We start from the raw sequence: 24,938 nt of genomic DNA, 5'->3' as shown, positions 1-24,938 counted from the left end.
AGATTTCACAAAGGCACTCCACAACCGCACAGCATGTCCCCTGTACAGACTACGGCGCAACCGTAAATCCTTCGATGGGGAGGGTGGGGTGGGGGGGAAGTGCGTCTCTACCCCCCACGTCAAAGCCCCACTTCATTTAGGCTTACGAGTCCCTCGTAAAAGCATTAATTTAATTTGGACTAATCCGCGTAAAGACCTTTTAAGGAACAGCCACAGAAGACATTCCGGTCGTCTGCTGGGGAGCACAAAGCCTAGACTTATTACGAAGCCCGAAGACTGCAATTACGCGCTGACAGCCGGGCGCGCGGGCCAAATGCGTCGCTAAACGCGGCGGCTCGCCCTTCACTGTGTAAAGGAATTAGGGAGGCATTAGTTGACTTGTCAAGACGGTCTTAAAACTGTTAAACCTTATAATCATTCCGTTGCGTTAAAGATGCATCGCTCCTTCCAGCGGATGACAGATGCTCCCCGAGCTTAACGGGCAGGGACGATTGCGGAGTTCTCGCACGCCGCCATGCTACCTGTAGCGCTAGCCGTAAACACAGATGTTCCCCGCGCGTGAGCCAGATGGCTGTTTCCCCGGCCTTCGCGCATTCCTCCAGTCCTCCGCGCGTCCTCGTTCGAGCGGGTTCCAGACGTCCCTGTCGCCACGCTAGTGATTGATGTCCTCGTCGTCGGGCCGTACCCGTTCATGAATATTCATCATGGGCCAGGAATGTAAGGGGGAACGCTTTGGGACTCAACAATTGCGAACAGACCTTCCAAGGTTAATTACACAGAGCTGACCATCTGCTAGGCATGCAGATGACCTGCGCCGCATTTCTTCACGCAAAACCGCGCGTAGACGCGCTCGCTGAGCAACGCGTGGGCCGGGCGCTGCTTTAGTTTGCGTGCACGTTGCCATACATTTTTTTTATGGGCCAGCCATATTTTTTCCTTCCAGACAATCAATTTCTTTTTTTTATTTGCTTCACTATTTTCAGCTAGCTTTGAGTCTGCTAATGAATGCAACCCTTCCATTTTAAACAATTTAAGCTCAGGGTTCTTCGTCGCCCTTATTACTCTGAGCCTTATTGCTATTTTCCGTTTCACTAGTTCCCCAACTTTTCTCATTTTAAACCCTATGCGCGAAGAAGGAATACGTAGCCCCCTTGTTGACTTCCTGTTCTTGCTCGCCATCGTGAGAATGCAGGGCAATAACACAAGAGGCACCTCAGTGGGCGATGCAATACACAAACCATCTCTGTAGTGCTCTCCAACACAAGCCCTTGAACAGCGCCGAACCGGTGCAGCAGTGATGCAGACCGCGTTCGCACACAACTCCTTGAAGCCAGCCAAGATGTGCTCTGCGTCACTTCAAAGGATATGTGAGTGGACGTGGGCTACACAACTCCAGGCATCACAATCAGAGGGCCTTCTTCATTATATGAAGGATCTCCAGTATGGCAATAATAGAAAAGTATAGAATTAATACACATTTTCTTAAAGAGCAAGTCAACACAGCACAGAAAGCTACTGTTGCAGTATTCTCTACGGGTGAAAATTTCCAATTTCCATTTCCGCATTACAGTCAGTGATGTCATTACAGGTATCTTGCCTCAGCTGTCAAAGGAAAAATGTTTTGATACCACTGATTGACTTACAGTAGGTGTGGCCCACAATGCAACCTGGTTGAACATTCCAACAATTTTGCCCTGTGTTGACTTCTTCTTTAACTAAAATCTCTACAATGTAGATCTGCGTGCACCCGGGATGTGAAAACTAGCTAGCAGGCTTCAACAGACCCAAGGAGTGAAGTACCTGGAAATGGAAGGTCTCGGCTGTGATCACCAGCCTTCCCTACCCTCGTTCAGTGACCACATGAGGGTGTCAGTCTACGCCCATCAGCCCTCTGCCCAGGCTCCCTACCTTGTACTCGTCCATCCACACGTGGGCCAGGCGCAGGGAATTATGGGCCATGGTGTCCTGCCCTCCCGGCGAACCGTAGGGTCGTCTTTTCCGGAAAATGTGCCCCACCCTCGAGCATGGAATGATCAGGAGCTGGCCGCCGCACATCCAGATCTGGGGAGGAGGAGAGGCGGACCGGAATGGTTAGCGGAACGGTTAGCGCGTGGGTCTCTTCTCTCGCCATTGCCGTCCGCACGCTCGCTCACCACAGTCCCCAGCCAAACACCCGTATCCAAGCCAACATCAGGCCAAGAGCTAGTTAGGTTGCTTCATCTAAGGCAGTGGCCTCCAACCCTGGTCCTGGAGAGCTACAGGGTCTGCTGGTTTTCATAGTGACTCTGCACTTAATGAATCAATTAGAGCAGTTGATTACACAGTTAACTCAACTCACCTGTTGTCTTGGGTCTCAATTGGATGCTGATGTTAAGGTGAAAACAAAAACCAGCAGACCCTGTATCTCTCCAGGACCAGGGTTGGAGACCACTGATCTAAGGTTATTCCATAAGAAGCCCCATAGAGAAATTACCTTTGCACCTTTGTCAAGTCAAACAATATATACACACAACCAAACAATAGACAAGCATTTTACAATCTAACATTTTACACTGGTTAACAAGTCTGGTGCAAAGAGTGCAAAGGTCTGGTTGGGGTCAACTGGCCATGTTCCTCCAAATAATTTCATCCGACCAGTACAGCCAAATAGTTTTTCACGCCTTAATGACACGCTGTCCGCTAAATCACACTAGAGCGTTACAGATATTAGGGAACAAACAGGCGTGCGGGGCCCAAAAAGCCTGCAAGCCAAGAACATTAACCGAGTACGGAAAATAAAGGATGGCAGTTTCCAAACGCAGCAACATGAGCAAGCTCACAGGAACTCGAAGTAATTCACAGGAAGCGGAATGTTCGGGTCAGAAGCGATCGCGTTAGCCAAGCAACACGTCATTTCTGGCCCGCGTGCTCTTAATATAATCAAATTTCAGCAGACCAAAAACTTGACACGGTAAAATATTAATCCGTGCAGTGTGTATTTGAGCTCCTCCTCCGCATCCCCCCCCCCCCCCCGCCCCCCCCACCTTCTGCTGGCCTGACAAGATCCGCGAGATCAGAGTTAACAAACAGGCGGTCAAACCGGGGGAAGGTAAACAGGCGGTCAAACTGGGAGAAGGCAAACAGGCGGTCAAACCGGGCGAAGGCAAACAGGCGGTCAAACTGGGAGAAGGCAAACAGGCGGTCAAACCGGGGGAAGGTAAACAGGCGGTCAAACTGGGCGAAGGCAAACAGGCGGTCAAACTGGGAGAAGGCAAACAGGCGGTCAAACTGGAAGAAGGCAAACAGGCGGTCAAACCGGGGGAAGGTAAACAGGCGGTCAAACTGGGAGAAGGCAAACAGGCGGTCAAACTGGAAGAAGGCAAACAGGCGGTCAAACCGGGGGAAGGTAAACAGGCGGTCAAACTGGGAGAAGGCAAACAGGCGGTCAAACCGGGGGAAGGTAAACAGGCGGTCAAACTGGAAGAAGGCAAACAGGCGGTCAAACCGGGGGAAGGTAAACAGGCGGTCAAACTGGGAGAAGGCAAACAGGCGGTCAAACCGGGGGAAGGTAAACAGGCGGTCAAACCGGGGGAAGGTAAACAGGCGGTCAAACTGGGAGAAGGCAAACAGGCGGTCAAACTGGGAGAAGGCAAACAGGCGGTCAAACTGGGAGAAGGCAAACAGGCGGTCAAACTGGGAGAAGGCAAACAGGCGGTCAAACCGGGAGAAGGCAAACAGGCGGTCAAACTGGGAGAAGGCAAACAGGCGGTCAAACTGGGAGAAGGCAAACAGGCGGTCAAACTGGGAGAAGGCAAACAGGCCGCTGTGACCTTCGCTCGTTCTCCCGCGCGTTGGCGGGCTCGGCCACCGTGACGCGGGCGTTCCGTTTTACCCTGAATGAGATCTCCAGGTTCTCCCCTCCCCAGATGTCCATGCCGCTGTCGTACTGCCCCAGGTCGTTGAAGTACTTCCTGTCCATGGCGAACAGACCCCCGGCCATCGTTGGAGACCTGTGGGAAAACCAGCACCCTGTCACTCAAACCCACACAGCCTTTATAAATGCAATGCTGCAATTCCACAAAAGCCCTAACCCAAGGTGACTTCTTTTATTCATTTATTTTTTTCCTTTTTTTTAACGCACTCTATTTATACAGCTGAATATTTTTTTTTACTAAAGGGAGTCGGGTTAACTGCTTCTCTGAAGGCCGCAATCAAACTGACGACCTTCGAGCAGTCAGCCTGCTTCTGTACCTGCCTGGGCTCACCGTTATGGGCTCCCCGTTATCCACCTCAGCAATTCCCTTACAGACCAAGGCCAGACTATTATGGTCTGTGTTTTCTGACTGCAGTGAATTTACAGGCACACCGACATATCCTTTCGGAGGGACTCTTAGGGCTTCCTGCGTTTATCCTGATTCGCATCGTAGTCCTTTCTTCTGGACATTTTAACGAAGCGAGCAAGGCTGAATAACTTGCGCATTGATTAAGGGTATCAACAGCAGAGCCAGACCTATCCTTAACCCCCTGGATGCAAATCTGAAATTCAAGCATTTTTTTTAACCAACTGGAACAAATGACACAACATTTTAGGTCAGGGCTGTCCAACCTTGTTCCTGGAGATCAACCGTCCTGTAGCTTTACACTCCAACCCTAATAAAGCTCAGCTCATTCAACAGCTACAGATCTCGTTGAGCTGCTAATTAGTAGAATCAGGTGTGCCAAATTAGGGTTGAAATGAAAGCCAAAAGGACGGTAGATCTCCAGGAACAGGGTAGGACAGCCCTGTTTAAGGTGGCAGGAATACATAGGCTTGGCCTCCAAGTGTTAAAATGTCCTCTATGAATACCTAACACAGCATGAACAGCACCCATATGGCGTGGCTGTTTATCAGATTTAGGAAGGCCCTGCCCTCTCACTTCCATTGTGAAATTTTTCTAGCATCACGCAATATTGCTTCAATGTTTTATGTCCAAAATTTTCCACATCTCCATCATATTTGTGTGTTTTAATTTCCCTTCTAGTTTGTTTTCATGTTTTGTTTCTTGTAGCGTAGGATTATTTAGCGTTTGCCATGTGAACACACTTCTCATCGTGGAGGAATGTGACAGAAATGTGCGTTTGTTGTTCCACTGTTATTCCAGTGGAAAAAAAAAGACATCACAGAGCGGGAAGCAGATTTGGAACAGCTGTGGCAGCTGCAGCAGCAGGCTCATTTCCTCAGTCATCAACGACAGTCCAAAAAAATGTTGGCTCCGACTTGTTAGCAATGGCTTCATTGCCTCCGCAACAGCTTGGACCTTTCGCTGGATGAGAAAACACCCCCAAAGGCTGGGATGGATGGTAGCGAGAACAGCAGCCACTAGTGTGAGTGTCACACCACCTTCAGCCCAAGTACTTGTGGTAATGACAGCCAGAGACCAATTACCGTGATTACAATGCATTGTTGCGCAAATTGAATTTATGTTGAATTGGATAAGATGGCTTCTTGTGACTAACTGCATCTACAGTGTTTGTGACTGCACCGGCTTATTTCCACTTTACAGTGTAATCTTAGTGATCTGCAAACAGCCTTGGATAAGGACACATTTTACTGGGGTGTTATCTGACCAATTAATCTGCTGTCCGGCTTTTGGGTAATGAACAAAGCAGAGGAGAGACACGGGAAAATAACAAGAGATGCTGCAAGTGAGAGAGTGAAGCTGGAAGAGGGGGAAGATACGGGAAGTGAGGGAGTGATACAAGCAGTGGTAAAGAGATACAGGAAGTAGGGAAGTGATACATGAAGATAATGATAGATACAGGAAGAGCTGGAGAGATGCAGGAAGTGGGGGAGTGACACGGGATGTGGGGAAGTGATGCAGGAAGTGGGCCGGTGATACAGGAAGTGGGGGAAAAAGATGCTGGAAGTGGGGGAGAGAAACAGGAAGCGTTGGACAGATGCAGTAAGTAGGCAGGTTAGCCAGGAAGTGATGGAGTGAATAAGGGAGTAATACAGGAATTGTGGGAGTTACACATGAAGTGAGGAAGTGATACCAGAAGAGCTGAAGAGATTCAGGAGTGGGGGGAGAGATACAGGAAGTGGGGCGGTGTCGTGGAGACCGTTCAGGTACCTGATTGGTGCGATGGCTCCGTCTGGGCTGCTCAGCTCTGACAGGGGCACAGGGTCCCACTTGAAGTGCAGGCCCCAGTTGAAACCTCCTCTGACGATGGGGGAGGGGCTGTAGACCAGCGTGTCGGCGCTGATGATGTCGATGACGGGGCACACCACCGTCCGCCGGTCCTCCTTGATGGGAGTCAGCAGCGGCTGCAGCCACAGCTCGTTCACCTCGCAGTGGCTGTCCAGGAAGACCAGCACCTCCCCTGTCAGGGGGAAACACCAATCAGACGACAGGCCCGGGACAGCTGGGTCACTGCGGTCCAACTGCACCTCAGTGATTACAGCCATCGCTGCCGCTTAATGACATGATGGTGCCAGCAAAGAGCAAGGAGTGGAACAGGAAGGTTCTCTGGGAACCAATCACAGCTTTGCACAGCTTATAATGACTGCAGGCTGCCAGTGGACTGTTAAATTCTGCTCCTAATATATTCTGCACCCCCTCCTGGGACAACTCAAGTGGAATGCTGCTGTTAGAGCTACAGGGTTACATTATGGTAATTGCTTGTATTTAAACAAACGATCTGCATTTTCCACTCCATGTACGTACACGCCCTGCAAGACTCTGCAGCGCCGTTACTGCGAAAATACTCCACACCATTAATTATGGGGAAAAAACTACATGGTAAAAATGTGGCAGCCTTGCAACGTTACGCTACGGTGGGTTTGCCTGCCACACTAATGCAGCCATCTCATTACGGGGAGGGCAAAAGGCTAAAGCGGCTAGCCGCGGCGGGACGAGGCGGGAGCCGCGGAGACGGCGAGGCCCGCGCGAGCGCTCACCCGTGGCGTGAGAGGCGCCGATGACCCGCCCCCTGATCAGGCCCTCGCGCTTCTGGTTCCGCACCAGCTTCACCTTCCCGGGGAGGTTCAGGCGGACGTAGGCGTCCAGCTCCTCCTTCAGGTCGGCTGTGAGGGCGGGAAAGACGGGCCTTCAGCCCACATGCACGCGCACACTGGACCCTCTGAAGGGCCGTTTCAGACAGTCCAGCTAACGGCTAAAGTAGGTCAAGAGCACGAGAAGCGCATGCCCGCAAGCGCAGCGCTGCACGCATGCACACGCACACGCATGTAAAGAGAGAGGTACGCACGCGCACACGCACACTGGCCAACACAGCGGTACACACAAAGACACAGTGTGCCGCTGTGAAATAAAAATAAATAAATAAATAAATAAATAAATAGGCACACAGGTGCACGCATGCACACACACACACACACACACACGTCCACACAGGTACACACACACACACACACACACACACACACACACGCACACACGCACACACACATGCACACACACGCACACACACGCACACACACGCACACACACGCACAGAGAAAAAAACAAAGAGGCTTAGCAGCGCTGAATTGCTCATTATTTCCTCCCCTGCTCCACATCCCCCAGAACAGGGTGGGCGGACGTGCGCCCCCCCCCCCCCCCCCCTTTTTTCATTTTTAACAAAGGAGGCTTGCCCAGCTCGCTGTTGTCGTCCACCAGGATGATCTCGTGCAGCAGATAGGCGGGCGTGCGGTCCAGCACGCTGTGCACCGTCCTCAGCAGGGCGGAGAAGGCCTCGTTGAAGAAGCAGATCACCACGCTGGCAGAGGGCAGAGCCAGAGGGTACAGCTTCTCCTTACACCTGCAGGAGCAGAGGCGGCACGGTGGGCAGCAGTTCCCAGGCAGGGCAGTGGGGGTGGCTGCAGTTACCTGGAGCCTCAAGCTTTTTTGGAATGTTTTTTTCTTTTCAAAATTCTAACTCAGTGTTCCATTGCTTTCAATTACAAGTAGTGATAGTCACCATCAGCATTATAATGTTCTGTCAGGATTAAAGGGCTTTATTAAAGAGCTAATTAAAACAGAAGAAGGTGGGTGCACTTCCTAATAGCTTTTTTTTTTGATTTGTGGGTGCTCAGCTAAAAATAGAAATTAAGCAAAAACACCTTCAACTAAAAGGAGGAAGAAGCAGCTCTCCAGAGTACTCCTGTATTACATACTACACTTCTCATTTTATTTGCTGGTTTGATGACAGAACGTCACCATTAATCGCTTGACTGAAATTGCCGTATGCTTGAATGCAGCCTAACATGTATGGAAGTCATGGACAGGAGTCGTTCCCTGAGTACATGACGTATAACACTGGTGACCGGTAGCGCCAAATTCTCCACCAAAGGGACTACGAGGTGAGGACCCAACAGGCCTGGCCTGTCACAACGCTACACGTCAACACACACACGCCACTTCGTGTGGGACTGAGTAAGCGGTGTTGCAGTTTCAGTGTTCTGGGTGGCTGGGAGGGAAGGTAGACTCACTTTTCATTTCTAGTGTCAGGCAGGTCTCTATGGTATCCCAGACGGTTGCTTATGAGCACGTTGAAAGCATGCTTGTGATAACCCATGTCTCGAATCTCCTGGTCCTGCTCATTGAAGATCATACCTGACGAAACAAGGCCACATGAAATAAAGTGGAAGTTGTGAGCAAACGTAAGCGCGTTGCAGTGGGTGACAACAGATCGGATGTGCGGTTAAATGTGAAATTGTGTGACATCAGAGGTGTGAAGGACCGTTTTCGCCGGAGCGTGCCTCCGACGGGCGCGGTCGCAGTGACGGAATGAGCCGACTATCGCGGGTAGACCACGGGCGCGGCTGGCCCGGAAAAGCACGCGGTGCCACCATGCAGAGGATTCGATTCCAATAAAAAAAAACCACGGTTCCACCGCTCTCCCAAAACAGCGCTTCATTGCCAAGTTTTACTATGTGCAGTGCTGCATGCTACAATATTCAACAGAGGTGCAGTTTCTCAAGGTTGCATGCCGGGAACGTGGCCTCTGTCTGCGGCTTTCATCTCCTCAGGGGCGAACGCAAACATCCCAGAAACCCCCACGAAGCTCTGCAAGCCGTATTTTAATAACCCGTTACCCTCGCGTTATGAACTATTCTGATGGATTTTTATCAAAGCTGCGATGTGGGAATTTTGCAGCCCGTTCCAGGCACTGCCTTGAATTAAAGCGAGCCTTATTCTAGTTTATGAGAGCAATAAATACTGACAGTAATTAAGTTCAGCCAAAGAAACATAAATCTTAAGGAACATATCTGGGGCCAGTGGCCTTGGCAAGGCTTTGCCAAGATCCAGCAGCGGAGAAGCCAAACATTCCCACGAGCAGACCACGAAAGCGCACAGGTGCCTGAGCGGAACGGACCTCGAAACGGCTCCGATCCAGGAACTCCAACTCAGAATTCCAGTTTTAGCCAAAGAAGGATTTTTTAAAAAACGGGGTGGAACGAAACGCAAGTGTTTCCAGCAGGGGTGAGAAACGGGGTGACCTCAAGCTGGAGACGGCCCGGCCGACTGAGCCCCCGAGCCGGAGGAGCATACCCATCTCCGGGGAGAGGTCCGCGGCCTTCCTGCCCGGGACGGGCGCTCTGCGGGGCTGCTCCCTGGGCGGGTCCTGGGGCAGGGGCGCGGGCCCCGGGGCCCGGGTGAAGCGGGGCTGGAAGCGGTGTTGGAAGCTGAAGGACTGGCCCCCCGGGACGGGCACATATTTGAAGGGCGGACTCTCCTGGCTGAGGGTGAAGTACAGGAAGAGCAGGAGGGTCCAGGTCACCGATGTGAAGAGACACCCATAGCAGAAGTAGCGCAGAGTGACGCTGCCCATGGTAACCCTAGCATCGCCACCGTTCCATTGCCAAGCCCCTATCAACACACGGGAGGAAAAAACACAAACAACTTTTTTTTTCACTTTTTTCCCCAAGCTAAATTCAATGGTAAGATCAAAGACACACATCCCAGTGAGCACAAGCCTGAATCTAGAGGGAATCTACACATTCTAGGGGGGTGGAAATCAAGATTGAGAGATGTTTTGACATAGATGGACTAGGTTAGCTCCGTTTAGCCATTTGGCACTAACCTGAGCTAACCTAGTCAGGCCGTTCATGTCAAAATATCTATCAAACTAGATTTCTACCCCAGTAGACATTTAGATTGTTTCTAGATTCTGGCTTGTGCTCACTGGACATACAGTAAAGGGATTCATTATACAGGCCAAGCTTTCCTCTTCATATGTTAAAATATTTTATCTTATTTTTACATTTTTCCACCATTAACCATCAAGTTTTTTTTAAGCCAAACTAAAATAAGGTCAAATATACACATCTAGAAATTCAATCACGATACAGCTTTCCTCTTCAGATGTTTATCCGTTTAAATATTTGACTTTTTTTCCACCTTTAATCAGCAAACTCAAACGAAGCATAAGATCAAATAGACACACCTAGGGATTCATTGTACAGCTTTACTTTTCAAATGCTTATCTGTTTAAACATTTGATCTTGCTTTTAAATGTTCTAGCTTTAATCTGCAAGACTTTATGAAAACCCAACTTAAACATACGATCAAACATACACATTTAGGGATGCATTACACAGCTTTTCTCTTCAGACGTTTCTCTGTTAATTTTTTTTTTTTTTTTTTTCAAGTTGGTTTATGCATTAGCAGACTTTTTCCCCCTCAAATTAAGTCCAGCACCGAGACGCCATCATATAAACACATGGTATAACCGGATGTTTTCAAAGCTCACGTTTTATTCAGGACAAATCTGCCCTGCCCCAAAGGCCCTCATCTCTTCATGCGCGCGGTACGTCAGTCTGCTGCTCTCTGGAAGAGAGTTGGAAGCCTTGGAATGTTTAGCTGGATGCGAAGCACGTGTAGGCTAGGGCTCTCCGAGCCATCAGCGCGACACAAATAAAGCTATTATTCTTCTGGCCTTAGTGGATTTATATCACAAATTTTCACAAAGATTGAAATCTCAAATTAAAAAAAAAAAAAGAGACGAAAACCAGAGATGTAGGCTACTTCACTTCTAAGTCTTGCCCACGAGGCATCGTGAGCATTAGGCCGCCTGGCAGGCCAGTCAAAAATCTGTCACTCCGGTCTGGGAAGAATTTTGTGTGGGTGTTATATTATTGTCGTATAGGCTATATATTCTTAGGAACACGGTGGTTTGTGGAAGGGCTAGTATTTTATCCGACTTCAATCAAATGAATGAAGTCATTTCAGGGAGAAAAACGCTAGCGGGAAATGACAAATAAATCGCAAATTCAACAGCTCATTTAATTTTGCTCCTTTTCCGCATTTCAGGAATAGCCTAATTGGCGCGCGATAAAAATAGAGACGCTGCTCAGTTGTCACTGTCAGTCTCATTACGGTGGGCCATAACAAAAAAGAAAAAAAAAACGAGAAAAGGAAAGTAAGCAGATGATGAAAGAAGGAATGGGGGGGGGGCGAGTTTTCCAGCCAGGCCTTGAACACATGAAGTTCCAGCTTCTAAACCCTGCCAGACACCAAAGCACAGCAGTCCAACCGCCATGCGCTCGCTCAGTCCTTTAGTGTAAAGCCCCAGTACCTCAAAGGGAACCAGAAACACAGCGCCACCACGAAGGCCCCAACTCTAAAACACTTCAGTGCCTGCCCCCCTCCCCCTTTCAGACCACCCACAACTTTACACTACACTAAGAAGAATACAACTGATGGCACACTGACAGGCAAGCTGAAGCTTCCATGCAAACAGTCCAATAAATTAATTAGTGTGACTGGAACACTTCAAAGCTTTGAAAGTTCAGGTTTACAAAAAACTCACGAAGACCGTAAAATGAGTCAGTCTATTCACCCGAAACGAATATGACCATCTGACTATAAGACGGCAGAGAAATGTTTACCAACCACACAGTAAGTTATAGGGCAAAGGCCTTCACAATTCAGCAATAGTGGGTAAACCATTAACGTGACACGACCAACAACAAAAACCGTTTTAAAAGACAAGCGGTTTGTCATGCAGAGGAAGCAAAATAGTACCTTAAATAAAAGAAGCACCTAGCCAACTGCTGGCAGACAGACAGGTGACTCACCTTCTCAGCAGGGAGCTCAACATAATACATTAGAACTGGTTTTATCATCAAGTCATTGTACTGAATCAGAAATGTTGTCATTGCATATTTTACAATATTTAGCACAACCTAACATGTTTTAATCATCACGATTAATGAGCGCCCATCTCCCACTGCATTTTACAAATTTCAAACATGGGAATATTAGCCGTCTTATCTTACCGTTTTAATCGTTTTGGTAAAGCACAGTGCTGAATGAAATCTGACCAACCCTCAGTTGTGGAAATAACGGCACTGGATTTGCACTCCTTCAAATTTTTTTGTTCCTTCAAACAAAAACAAAAGAACCTAATCCAATTTCCACACATATTTTTCGAGTGGACAAATACAGGCCGGCCCGGGACGTAGACAGAGTAATTATCCACTCATTAAAAGTCTACTCAGGGTCCAAAATAGAGCAAGATGTGGAGACAGACATGCAGTCTGCTCTTTCCTGAAAGTGAACACAGAGCCTATCGCTGATTTACACTCTCAAATCCACTCGCAGGTGAATTCAAAAAGCCCGATACAGCAGGAGGGAAGACTGTAGGGAAGACTGTAAAAGATGGCCTTATCTTGGATGTAGCGCATCTGTTGATGACGGGCCAAATGTCACTTGCGGTAGACGAGCTCGGAATGGTTTCAGGGAAGGGTCAGACGATCTCTGTAAACTGGCCAGGCTAATCCTGGAGGCAGTTGTCATTTTTATTTATTAATTTATTCAATAATGAATCGTGTTCACCCTTTTTACATACGTTTCCCTATTTTGACCGCCCAATCACATCTGCGAACCCGTCGTATCGCTCCAACGTTCTCCCTAGGATCAGGAGCGCACATGTGGACAGACGCAGCTTCTTTCCGCTCCGCAGTTCGGCAGCTGGACTGCGCAGACGAAGCAGATGGTGCAGTCAACTGTCCGGCACCCACTCTGCTCCGCTATTATTGAGGCTACCAAAACGAAGTTGTTTTCCAAATTTCCAAATTCGTGTCAGTGAGCAACAGAATGTTCAGAAGTCATGCAATAAACAGGGCTAATAGTGAAACCTGCAGGAGCTTCGATAAAATTGATTGTAGTTGGCTGGGAATTACAAATGACATGTATGGTTTTTAAGATGGAAAACCATTCTGAAACCAATCCCTGTAAATGCTGAACTCACTGAGCCTTGGTATTAGCAAATACTGATGAGGGAATATTGGACAGAAATTCTCCATTGTTGCACACCTACCACACACAATCACACACGTTACATGTCTGTACATATGTGCGCGCGCGCGCACACACACACACACACACTACACGCATTGCAGGCAAACGGCAGTAAAGTCTGCATGTTGCTAAGAATGCTAAATTAGGCTACAGTATAAAAGCGGTGGGATGCGTCGTGTTCTCCCATCGGCCGGAGAAGGTAGAGCAGACAGCATTTCAGGAAGGGCAGGCACGAGGCACGATTCGTTTGACCCCAGTCCCCCATTGCATCTCCCCCGGCCCAGACTCGCATCCGCTCGGCAGACGCCTTCACAAATCAAACGCTGCCGGAAACTTCCCCAGACAGCGCAAGGACACGAGCTTTCAGTCTGCTTGCTTTGCTTTCCCCTGCCCTAAATGCAATGGGGAGTCTGTAGATTTGTCAGGAAAACTAGCGACTGAGAACTGCAGTCTTCTTTATTATTTATTAAACACATTTTCAATCTAATTTCCTTTGCATTGTGCTCTACAACACTCTACATATTTCCACAAGATTAGAAATAATATAAACATTCAGCACGTTATTTTAGACATCTGCATAACCAAATTAATTACACGGGTCAGCAATACTTTGTCTGTCCAGTTTGTTTACAGTAGCCCACTGTTTACTGATTCCATACATCATTTTTTATTGGCCAATATAGATCCCCCAGGTTCAGCACAATAGTTTTTGAAGAAATTCCATTTAAAAAAATATTTTACCGATTTTTCAAACAGTCATACTTAATGTCAGTGCTGAACGGATGCGCAAGCCCTCTGCAATAGGACAGTTCTTAAAGATAGTTTTTAAATACACAGGCTACATTCCGGATCTGCTGCAAACTGAGCAATTGCACTCACTGGCAGTTCGTAACAAAACCTCTAAGCCTACCCTGGAGACAGCTCTGACAGTCTCCTGATGAGCAAGCCCACTGAACCGAGACTAAAGCTGAAAAACTAAAAAAAAAAAAAAAAAAAGGACAGGCAGCGAAAGTGACAGCGGACTCCGTGGTCTTTGTCGGGGGAATTAGACGCGGTAACAAGAGCCGCCATCGCTTCTTTTTGACCCCTGCCTGCTGCCACGGTGACGGCCGCCGGGCTCCCGAACCGAATAGCCGGTGAGAAATTCTATATCGGCGTCGAACAATTGAGCGCAGTGTAAAATAAACCTCCGGCTGAAACCGGTGCCAGGTCAGGACCAGTATCTGCTGGCTTCACATGTAGCTCTATAAGACCACGGCACATCAGCAGGCCAGTGTGTTTTGCACGGCAGAAGCACAGCTAGTGTGGCAGCCGTGAGATTGTAAATGTATCAAATTACGTAGCTAATTATTTTTGTAACGCGATAACGGTCTTTCACGTGGCTCCCGGGTGACGCGTCCTACTGAATGGTCGTATCCTGCTGTGGTAGGAAGTCCCAGACAAGGTACAAGTAGCTACTGCGTCACCCAAGGGTGGGTTAGAGTGGGAACTAACTGTACTCAGCTGATCCAACCAGTCCCCAACACCCACCCCAAAATTAAACTCCTCGCTATATCACTACGTGGTACATGGGTATATCTAGCACTGCTATATCATTTGGGCTGGTTCGCTTGTAAATAAAATAGACAATATGTAAAATTTCATAAATGCTCTTGTAAAAAGGTTTTCTTAAAAAACAGAATATTTTAATTAAATAACTGAGCAGTGGCACACCCCCTTATGTCAAAATAAAAATTAATGGGTTTAATTAACCAAACATAACAGCTTAGGAAATGAAAGCACCATCTGCTATTTCATTTACAACAAATACCGTTCTGTCTGGCGTCACACTGGGAAGTGCGCAGGTTAACGGATGTTAGATAGCACCCAGGGTCCAGCGCGTTTTCGCCTCGCGCGCTGAATTTTGGGACTAGGTGCGGAGGCGACCTTGAACTTCGCCTGTCACGTCGGAGCGGCGTGGCGTGGAGCGGCTTTCTGAACTCCGCTGCCGTCTGTGACTCGCGCGCCCGTGGCGGCTGTTGAGCCCGTCCGCCGACGGCTCCAGACGGCCTTTATCGATCCGTACCTGCTGTGGAGTTTCAGGCGGGTAGACAGAGGATATGCTGGCTTTCTGAGCGAGGAGATAATCGCGCTCACCGTAAGCGGGTTTCGCTTCCAAGGGAGTCCTTAATTATTTATTTGCTACTGAGCCAATGGCAGAAATACGGGGGCGGATTTGATATCTCCCCAAAAGCATTCTGCCTTTCGTACCGTAGAATAAATGCATTCAGTGCTTTAGTGCCAAGGATGCACATTTCAATTAGTTTGGTATTGCTATTTTCCATGGATCCCCAAGGTCAAATATTACAGAAACACAACAATGACTAACCACCCCCTCCCCCCCCCCCCCACCAACTGTATGCCCTCCTGTCTTTACTGAGCAATGCCCTACTCGCTGTCATGAAATAAGCCTCAACACTTTTCTGCAAGAAAAATGCACAGTACTCCTAATTATCTTTCATTTTAAACAATGTTCAAAGGCTGTCTGTCTTGAATACTAACTGAAACAAAATGGAACTCAGCTTTTTGTTTTTTAATGAATATCTGAACATCAAATGCAAAATAGCTTGCTTAATTACAGACGACACTGTCCAATATTAAACAGTCACCATCCCTTGTTTGTTCACAGAATTGCATTAGTGCAGGTTTATTCGTGTACGTTTTTCCCGTTTTAAGCCCAAACGGATCAGAAATGAAAAGCAGCATTCATGGTGGGACCCCAGTAGCACGGCTGGAGAATGTTAGGCTGGTAGAGGGCTGTTCAACCTACTTCTCAGCTGATGCAGCCAATTTACCTCACCCCTAGTAATCCCGAACAGCCTTAATGCAGTGGTTCCTCAACTCGGTCCTGCAGCCCCCCGTGTATGCTGGCTTTAGTTCCAACCACCACTGCAATCCCATAATTTTAACAAGATGTTAATTTTTTTTAATTGTGTGCTTTTCATGTTGAGAGGGATTATGTTACCTCTTAAACCACATTATGTCAGGAATAGCTATGCAAGCCATGAAGAATAACATTTCCATGTTCACACTGTGCTTCAGTGGAAACAATTACATATAAAAGATGTTCATTATTTTAAACTGAGAAAATTAAAGACTGATGCGAATCAATAGGCTCCTAATTGGTGAAAGTGTGAACACTAAACACCACTAAAATTAGCCACCTGGAAGACAATGACAGATTCAAAGACAAAGCAAATCATGAGCCAGACCTGCATTGCGTTAATAAGTTTGAGGAAGAAATTATGAAAGAAATTAAACGCATGAGTTCAGCAACCTAATTAGGAGTCTATTGAGCTCAGTCTTTCATTTGATACAAAAAGCAGTTACCTCTTTTATGCAATTGTTTGCAATATAGCACAATAAGCAGAACATGAACATTTTATGTATTTTATTCTTCATGGCAAGCATAGCCGTTTTCTTACAGAAAGCGCCTTAAAGAGGGTAAAGGCACCTAATTAAGAAAAATTATAACATGCTAGGATTGCCACTGTAGTTGGAACAAAAACCAGCGAGTTTGGAAACCACCGTCTTAACGTCACCCTGGTACCCCCCCCCGAGTCGGGCCTAAACCTCAACCCTCCTCTCCCTCAGTGATCACATCCCCACGGCCGAGAGAGCTGGTGCGTCACAGCACATTCCTCTTCTCCGCGTCTACGTCCAGGAGCTGGCGGTTAAAAAAGGTAGCAGCTCTTATGACACGGCGGCTGACAAGAAAACGCTTAAGCCGTTGAAGGAACTTGCAAAAAAAAAAGACGCCACCTTCCAGCACACACATTTACAGAATTCACAGTATCAAATTAAATTTTACGGCAAAATGTCACAACTGAAGACTGTTTGGCCTATTGAAGGAGAAACGTGAATGATTTTAACGTGCTGTGGAAGGAGCGGAAAAGGAGGGGCGTGCGACAACTGAGAAGCCAGAGCGGTGAGCGAGCGGCTCGAAAACAAGCAGAAAATAGCCGCCGCCTCTCGGAATATATCATTTCTTTCCTCTCCACACAAGTGCATTTGCGGAAAAATATGGTTGCAGGCTGGCGGAGGGGAATTCATCCATTACGCTGCTGGAACGTTTCCAGGGCTAAGGCTCAGCGCGGAGACGCTCGCGCTCCCCGCCCGGCACGGCCTGCGTGCGATAAAGATACTGTGCAATAACAGAGATATCGGAAGACCTGATAAATCATAACTCTAAGCGATGTTTTACCACTGCCCCCTCCGTTGCCCTTCACCCAAAAAAAAAAAAAAAAAAAGTGACAGAGAAAGCATCCTAAATTAAGTGTAGAGGAGGTGGCAGTACTTCAAATAATCGGGTAGCCTATACCACCCCGCCCGCAGCCCCCCACCCTCTAAACTTCAAGTGCTAGAAGAAGAGGATAGTAAATCGAACCGGGCAGCGTATTAATGGAATTCATCAAATGCAGCCACTGCATCCCAATAGACATGGCCACTGAATGCACACCAGGAGAAAGAGCCAGACGATTCTGAGCCCTTCAAGTTTAGAAATTGGGACAAGCGCACACACAAACAAACACGTACGCACAAACACACGGGAAGCCGAACAGCCCCTAAGCAAGTCCAGGAAAACACACAAAGCCTCGTCTGGTCTATAATTAGACACCTGGAAAATGGAGCCTCCGCAGCTGAAACAATATCAAACTGCTTATGGTAGCAATCCAAGGCTGTCACCACTCATCAGCGGGAACTAAACCACAAACTGGGGAGGGAGGGGGGAGACAGGGATAGAGAGAGAGAGAGGAGAGAAATGGGAAGCAGGAAGAGAGGGAAAAGGGACAGCGAGAGAAACAGAAAGTGAAACAGCGAAAGAGACAAAGAGAGGTAAACAAGAGGCAACAAAAAGACAATGAAAGAAAAAAAAACAGACAGAGAGGAAAGGCCATGCATAAAGTTGAAAAATTTAGTCAGGCTCCTGCTCATTTGATGCCAAGAGGAGATAAGGAAATAGGTTCTGTAACCTCATTGTGTAGTGCAGGAATGGAGGCAGCTAAGACTCCCCTCACTTTTTACACAACTGAACAATATCAATAATCCAACAGACCAGACAAAAGGAGGATTATGTTGCCTCAAGCTGTCCAGACATATTCAATAACCAAGCAGCACTCTGGTAAAGGTTCTGGTCTAGTAACTAGAGGATTCATTCCCTGATTCCCATAGCTTGGACCTAGGTACTTCACTCGAATTGCTTCAGTAAACAGACAGGTGTAAATTCAACAAGCACACAGCACACACACACACAGATAGAGAGAGGGAGAGAGAGGGATAGAGCGAGACAGAGAAAAATGAAATCACACACACAGAAAAACAATAAAAGACACTGTACTGAAACCTCTGAGAGAAAATTTATCCTACTTCATTTTTTTAAATGGGCAAGACATTACATGATATTGCACCAAATTTGGTGTCAAAGGGAAACTAAAAGTCTACATTCTCAGAACATAAGTTGGTTAAAGAAAGAAATATAAGCAATTCATACTTAAAACTGAGAATGCAGTAAGGCCAAAAAGATTTTTTATTCAAAATACAAAATGTTTGTTGAAAAACATTCCAGCGAAGGAAACTGATATTGGTTGAATGTACATGGATCATATTTCTCTTTAAAAGTGCAGACCCAGCATACTTTAAAAATTAAAAAAAACAGAATATAGGCCTAAGTGTTTAGATGAAACTGTTACAGCCTAAAAAAAACCCTTCAAAAAAAGCAACTAATTTGATTTAATTCAATTTTGTTGTGATTCATTTTAGCTGTAAGAGAAGGGGAATGATCATTAATGTCCAAAGACAGTTTTGGGGTGGTGACAATGTGACACTGGTTAAAAACATCTTGTTGGGTTTTAAAAACTGAGCAAATAAAGCTTGTCATTCTGTTACCAGAGAAGTGACAGAATGACAGTAACAGGTAGGTCAATATGACATTCGAAAATGTTGTTAAATATCTGTTGGGTATTTCTTAGTTTGTGAAAATACTCTGCAGGTGCTTGAAGAAAACATGGGGTTTCAATGTGGTTTTACTTATTATATTTGTTCCCCATCCTGGAGAACACCAGAATATATCAGAAAATATAGCCTAGCTTTACTCTTCGTGATGGTACTGAAAACCATTTGTTGTTCCATCAGACAAGCCTGGCGACAAGTAAAAATGTCAGCAGTACTGGGTTCGCAGAGAAGGAAATCCAGACAGACGTTCTGCATTCCACATCAAGTGGCTAACCGAGGATCAGCATTCCAGGGACAGCAGAGACTGGGGGACAGACAGAGACAGACAGAGGACAGACGGACATGGGCTCCATCTGCTGTGCCGCCTGGTCTCCAAGCCTGGGCCGAGTGCTGACCCCTCGTCCTCCCTTACCGCTACAACGCCGCCGTAGCACTGCTGATTCCGCCTGCTTCTACCAAACGACAATAAAGGTTACTTCACCCGTTTGCCTGGCAAACCATTATTTGGGCTGATCTGCCAAGCGTCCGCCCCCCTTTAAAACACTGGTGAATATTTACTGTTCTATTACTGGGTCCTGCCAATGTCCTAGCGGCGCGCTCCAGTGCCTGTGACTATTTTGCGTGTCCTACTTAACGTGGGCTAAAGTTTCTGGCACAAATGTATTTTACTGATATTCACACTGTTTTTTCTATTGAATTTTAAAAGTGTTCTACATTATAATTCACTCAATCTTTCTTAAACAGACCAAAATTAGTCAGTCTGCTTGTTCTGGATTTTATTCACTTGTTCTTGAAAACACATGTCTAGCTTCCCTCAGCGAATTCTCGCAAAACAATGTAACAGTGGTTCCGCCTCAATTTGTCTTTCGCCGCTGTGTTCCATTTCAGAGCTGGAGAGTTTCCCTTTGTGCAAAATTCTCATTGCCTGCATGAGTCTTTTTCCATATTAGAGTTTCCTAGAAAATTCTCAATGTGAAACTCCAATTAAAAATAAGAATATAAGGCAAAATGATAACTGTGAAGTACTGACGCTTTCTTCTCAGAAGGGCATGAGGTGTTCTAAAAATGACGTCCATAAGCTTCATTATGCCCGACGTTTCAAACAGAATAAGCTTGAGAAATAAGAAGCACTTGCCCAAATCCATTACGAGACATTATGTATGAAGTGCAGTTATATTAAACCAGGGTCCTTGTTATCCCGTGCTGCATAAATAAAGATTACATGCAAATTTTTGCCTCTGCTGCACTGCTAATATGCCTGAGAAATGCACAAATGGCCCTGTCAGGAAGCCGTATCAACCTTTTGCACCAAACAAAAATCTGAGTCAGGAGCCTTGGGTTTTATGCAAGTTTCATGGGATCCATTTACCCAGCATTCTTAGAGCTTTTTTAATCCCTAAAACCTCCACCCATTCAGCCCATTCTACTGCTGTACTTGCCAATGTTGCATTCAAAATGCTTGTAAATAAATCCCTTCAATACACAAGCACAGCTATAAGGAGAGCACACACCATGGGCATTATAAGTTAAAGATCATGATCAATAAAGATCAAGTATTGCTACAACGTGCGGATACCACGACGAGGCGAGCATTTCCATTTACGTCAGGTACACCCGAGACTGACAGCAAGCACGCCGGGGGCGGCACTGTGCTTTCAAGGTTAAGGAAACAAGGTTACGAATGAAAGACTGCAGGTTAAAGCCCCAGAGACGGCACAGCAGTTGGATTACCTGAATCCCCTGAGTTTAATGAATGCTTTTTTTCCCGTTCATTTAACGAAGACACGTGTTCTGACAGAAGATGGTTTGAAAGAAATGCACACATATCCGACAGTGAGGATGTCGGCAGTTGGCGTCTCTGCAGTCCTTAAACAGAAGGGACTGGAATCATTCCTGGCTCCGCGAGACAACGTGCACGTGCAAAAATTCAGCTACCAGGAAAGCAACATCCCAGTGAGGAAAAGAGAACTGCCAGCAGAGCTAGGAACAGCACGTCACCTTAAAATGCAATCAAGCACAAGAATGTTAGCGTTTTGGCTCTGCCAAACGTGAGTAAAAAAATAAGGGCGATGCGAGTGCTGGCCTGCCTTCAGGAAAGCCATGCGATTCCCACCACCCTGAAGGGGGTCGGAAGCGACTTCAACGAGCCATATGGATTCATACGTGCTAATGTTCCAATTATGGGAGCCAAGAGAGATCCAGATGAGCCATATGGTATTATTTTTGCTTTAACGCCTATCCATGTCTCCTGCTTGGAGAGGACTCCGCAGACTAGCTCTGCTGTCAGTCCCAACAGAGTAGCCTAAACTTCTAGAGGGTTCTCGCCAAAAGATGTTCCAGCGGTTTTGCCCCAATAGGATTCTTCTCTAGCTCCACTGCATTGCGTTTCAGAGGTGGAGGGTTTCTTATGCGCAAAGTTCTGATCAACTGCATCCCTTTTCCATCCTCATGTTTGGCATTAGAGGAACTTACAAGACGCAACATGAAACCCTACACCAAGGAAATGACCCAATTTTTTTAAAAATGCAGTCCAGTGCATCACCACCAAGCTCTGCAGATTCTGTGGTAGTCCACTCATAATGCATGTCAGGGCCACTCAAAATGTAGGACAATTTCCAGTGATTGCAAAATGTGTACAAATTGCCAAATTAGGCAGGGAAACAATGTAAAACGATTGTTATCCACACATTTAACCACATTCGCCATATGAGATATTTACATTTTCTTATTTAGTATTTTCTTAACCTACTTTAAGAAAATACTACGCCCCATGCATGACCAAAGTCAAAAGCTTTCCTTATAATTTCCATTTCTTTACACTGGTTGACGTCAATTCTATCAACACGCATATACACAATCCTGAAAGGTAACAACTGACTGGGTCATCTGTTAACGAAAAAATAACTAATAATTCAACTTTGTTATAGCACATAATAAACAACGTACGTTATTTCAATTCCAGATAGAATTCAACAATTAAAAATAGTCGAGGTGGACGTTGGACGGGCTATATAAATTGATAGATTTTTCTGGAGCGGAGTGACAGTAAGGGAGATTACAGAAAAATAATTTATCCAATATGAACAAATCCGCCAAAACACGACGAAATGTTTCACCACATGTACATGGTAGCCCATGTACATACATTACTGCAGCGTTCGCATGCATGCCAGTTCAATTTGATAAAGCGCGTAAACTAAAAACAATGGCGATATTGTGTCAATCCAAATCATATGTATCAGATTGGAAACAGCTTTAAAATGTGCAATACAAGCAGTACCTGCAGAGCTGGTCTTCTGTTCCGTTTTAGGCAAAGTTGTAGCACTCGTGTACATCAACGGGGATACAGAGTAGCGCCTTGTCGTGATAGTAAGAAGTAACAGATGCCACAGCATTTAACTCCAATTTAATTGTTAAAGCACCTCAGGATTAAATACAGGCGACGAATACCAGGGGTAGCCCATGAAAATATCAGTCAGGTGACAGTGTCTTCAACGAGGACTGCTTTACTCTGCTATCGCTGTTTGCTATATGTCATAATTCTTGTTGCGAGCGGGCAAATTATAGGGTAGAGCACATATTCTGCCCTTTCACTTACGATAACCTGAAAGCTCATATAAAGAACCAATACTGTTAACTATTTTATGTTTAGAAAAAGGTGCTATCCATATGTCCGTTGTCTTCAATCATATTGATCTGGAACACCAAGTAAATCAAAGAGTAAAAGCTAGCCGACGTTTTCCATACCAACCGCAGTCATCTAGTAATGAAGTTCATCAGTGTATGATAGTTAATGCAGATACTGTCAGCTAGCCGTGAATTGTGTTATTTTGACACAATGCTTTCAGAAACACAAGAAGTCTTTAGAGAAATGAAAGTATACCCACTTCACTTGTTGGTGCAGAACGGTAGTTACATATTACAGAATTGAAAGCTTATATACCAAGTCCTGTACGAGAAAAACAAGCTAGCTTGCAACATTTTAACGATGCCCTGTAATTTCTTGTTTGCTAGCTACAGCTAGCTGGCTAGTTAGCTCGTTTTTGCAACACAACCCGATGAGTACTTAGCGAGCCAGCTAAGTCGCAAACACATTTCATTACAGAATACATGCATTCGCATATTCTTACTTGTTGATGAACAGCCCCCGTAACAGGTTTAGATATAGTCAGTAAAAGACGGCAAACCAATCCCCCAACACTTCTACTCGAATCAGCAGTTCAAACAATCCTTAACTGTTATACATGGTTTTAGATGGAGAGAGCTGCACACATACCTCGTGACCAAAACCTACAGCAAATCCAAATCCTCCTGCCTACTTACGATTTAGAACAGGCAGGTTTCTTTTCTCCTCGTTAATATCGCGCGCTGGCGTGTGATTGTTTTAGAGCCGCCATATGACGAATTTACACCAATCAGAAATGAGTGCGGATTGGCAACGAAAAGAAAAGACATTCAACCAACGCCGGGAACGTAGACGGCTGGACTTTTGCAAGAACGGCCTATCGGCTTTCAGATGTTATTCCACCTTGGCCAATCAAAAATGTAAGAGCCAAGCAGTCAACTGGTGTGCCCGACTGCGTTCATACTCATGGTAACAACGCAAGCATTTAAATTTGAAGCATACAGCGACGCCAAAACAGTAACAGTTGACTCACAGTATTGCATGCGAATTTTGAAGGCGGTAATTCGTGTCATTTTAGAGCATACGCAATCCAGGTCAACTAATCTGTTTCATGAATTTATTATATAATTAATCATGCTTCTAACACTGGCACCCGGATAAAGTAAATAATCGACTCAAGGTCTACTCTGAAAGAACAGTCGATCGCAGTATTGTGTGTTATCCTTTGTCTGAAGATATTCTCCTTCAGTATTTACAAAACATGACATTGTAAATGTTACTCAAAGCTAACACCTTTCATTATCACTTGCCAGAGTCCTCGAGATATAGACAATTCACCGAATACAAATGACTGCAACAATCAGTGCACACATTACAAACTGACTCAAAATTCTATACTCACAAATACGGAAAATGAAATCAATATCCATCATGTAGAGCTTGGCATTTTATGTGACATACGATGTGTGGGACAGTGGTTAAGAAATCGAAAGGTTACAGATTAATATCCCAGGACGGCCTGTTATACATTGTCATAGAGGGTTTTCACCCGAGCCATTTCAGCAATCATCCAGCTATAAAAGAGTCAGCTCTTTGAGACAGACTTTTATCTACTTTACTTTTTAAATATATATTTTTGAACCTGTTCAGTAATTGTACAGCACCAGGTAACACCAGATACTTTAATATTCCAGCTCTTTCCTTATTGGGATGTTGCTTTCCCAAATGGAAAAGTAATATACTTACATATATGGCATTACCATATATATATATATATATATATATATATATATATATATATATATATATGAAGCAATATACTTCAATACATTTAAATATCTGATAAATAGATATATCTATTTAAATATATAGTGTAATACAAGTATGAAACACAAAAATTAACAACATGCATTTAAACATATTTTTAAATATATTCATACAATGCACATATGCCTCACAACTTAAGTAGATTTAAATATATGTAAATGTTATAAATATACAAAAGCAGCCAATTATATATATATATATATATATATATATATATATATATACCGATCAGC

The 24,938-nt window shown here is 45.6% G+C and overlaps 1 protein-coding gene across 5 annotated transcripts in view; it reads right to left on the bottom strand.

Annotated features, from left to right (window-relative positions):
- galnt11 (UDP-N-acetyl-alpha-D-galactosamine:polypeptide N-acetylgalactosaminyltransferase 11 (GalNAc-T11)) overlaps window positions 1–23,548 on the bottom strand; it is a 31,747-nt gene extending 8,199 nt beyond the window's left edge. Inside the window, exons 1-9 of one of the 5 annotated variants that reach the window (XM_035414631.1) lie at window positions 23,384–23,519; window positions 10,711–10,787; window positions 9,510–9,827; window positions 8,447–8,570; window positions 7,610–7,776; window positions 6,917–7,042; window positions 6,090–6,339; window positions 3,872–3,989; window positions 1,909–2,061 (exon numbers count right to left, since the gene is read on the bottom strand). In XM_035414631.1, the coding sequence (XP_035270522.1) occupies window positions 1,909–2,061; window positions 3,872–3,989; window positions 6,090–6,339; window positions 6,917–7,042; window positions 7,610–7,776; window positions 8,447–8,570; window positions 9,510–9,789 (1,218 nt within the window). In that variant the 5' untranslated portion in view covers window positions 9,790–9,827; window positions 10,711–10,787; window positions 23,384–23,519. The other 4 variants (XM_035414633.1, XM_035414630.1, XM_035414632.1 and 1 more) reach the window with 4 other exon arrangements.
- Between the last annotated feature and the right edge of the window lie 1,390 nt (window positions 23,549–24,938).

The sequence above is a fragment of the Anguilla anguilla genome, chromosome 4 (assembly GCF_013347855.1).
Source record: "Anguilla anguilla isolate fAngAng1 chromosome 4, fAngAng1.pri, whole genome shotgun sequence".
In the NCBI taxonomy this organism is placed as follows: Eukaryota; Metazoa; Chordata; class Actinopteri; order Anguilliformes; family Anguillidae; genus Anguilla; species Anguilla anguilla.
The sequence above is the reverse complement of the archived record's forward strand: the minus strand, read 5'-3'. Positions and strand labels throughout refer to the sequence as shown.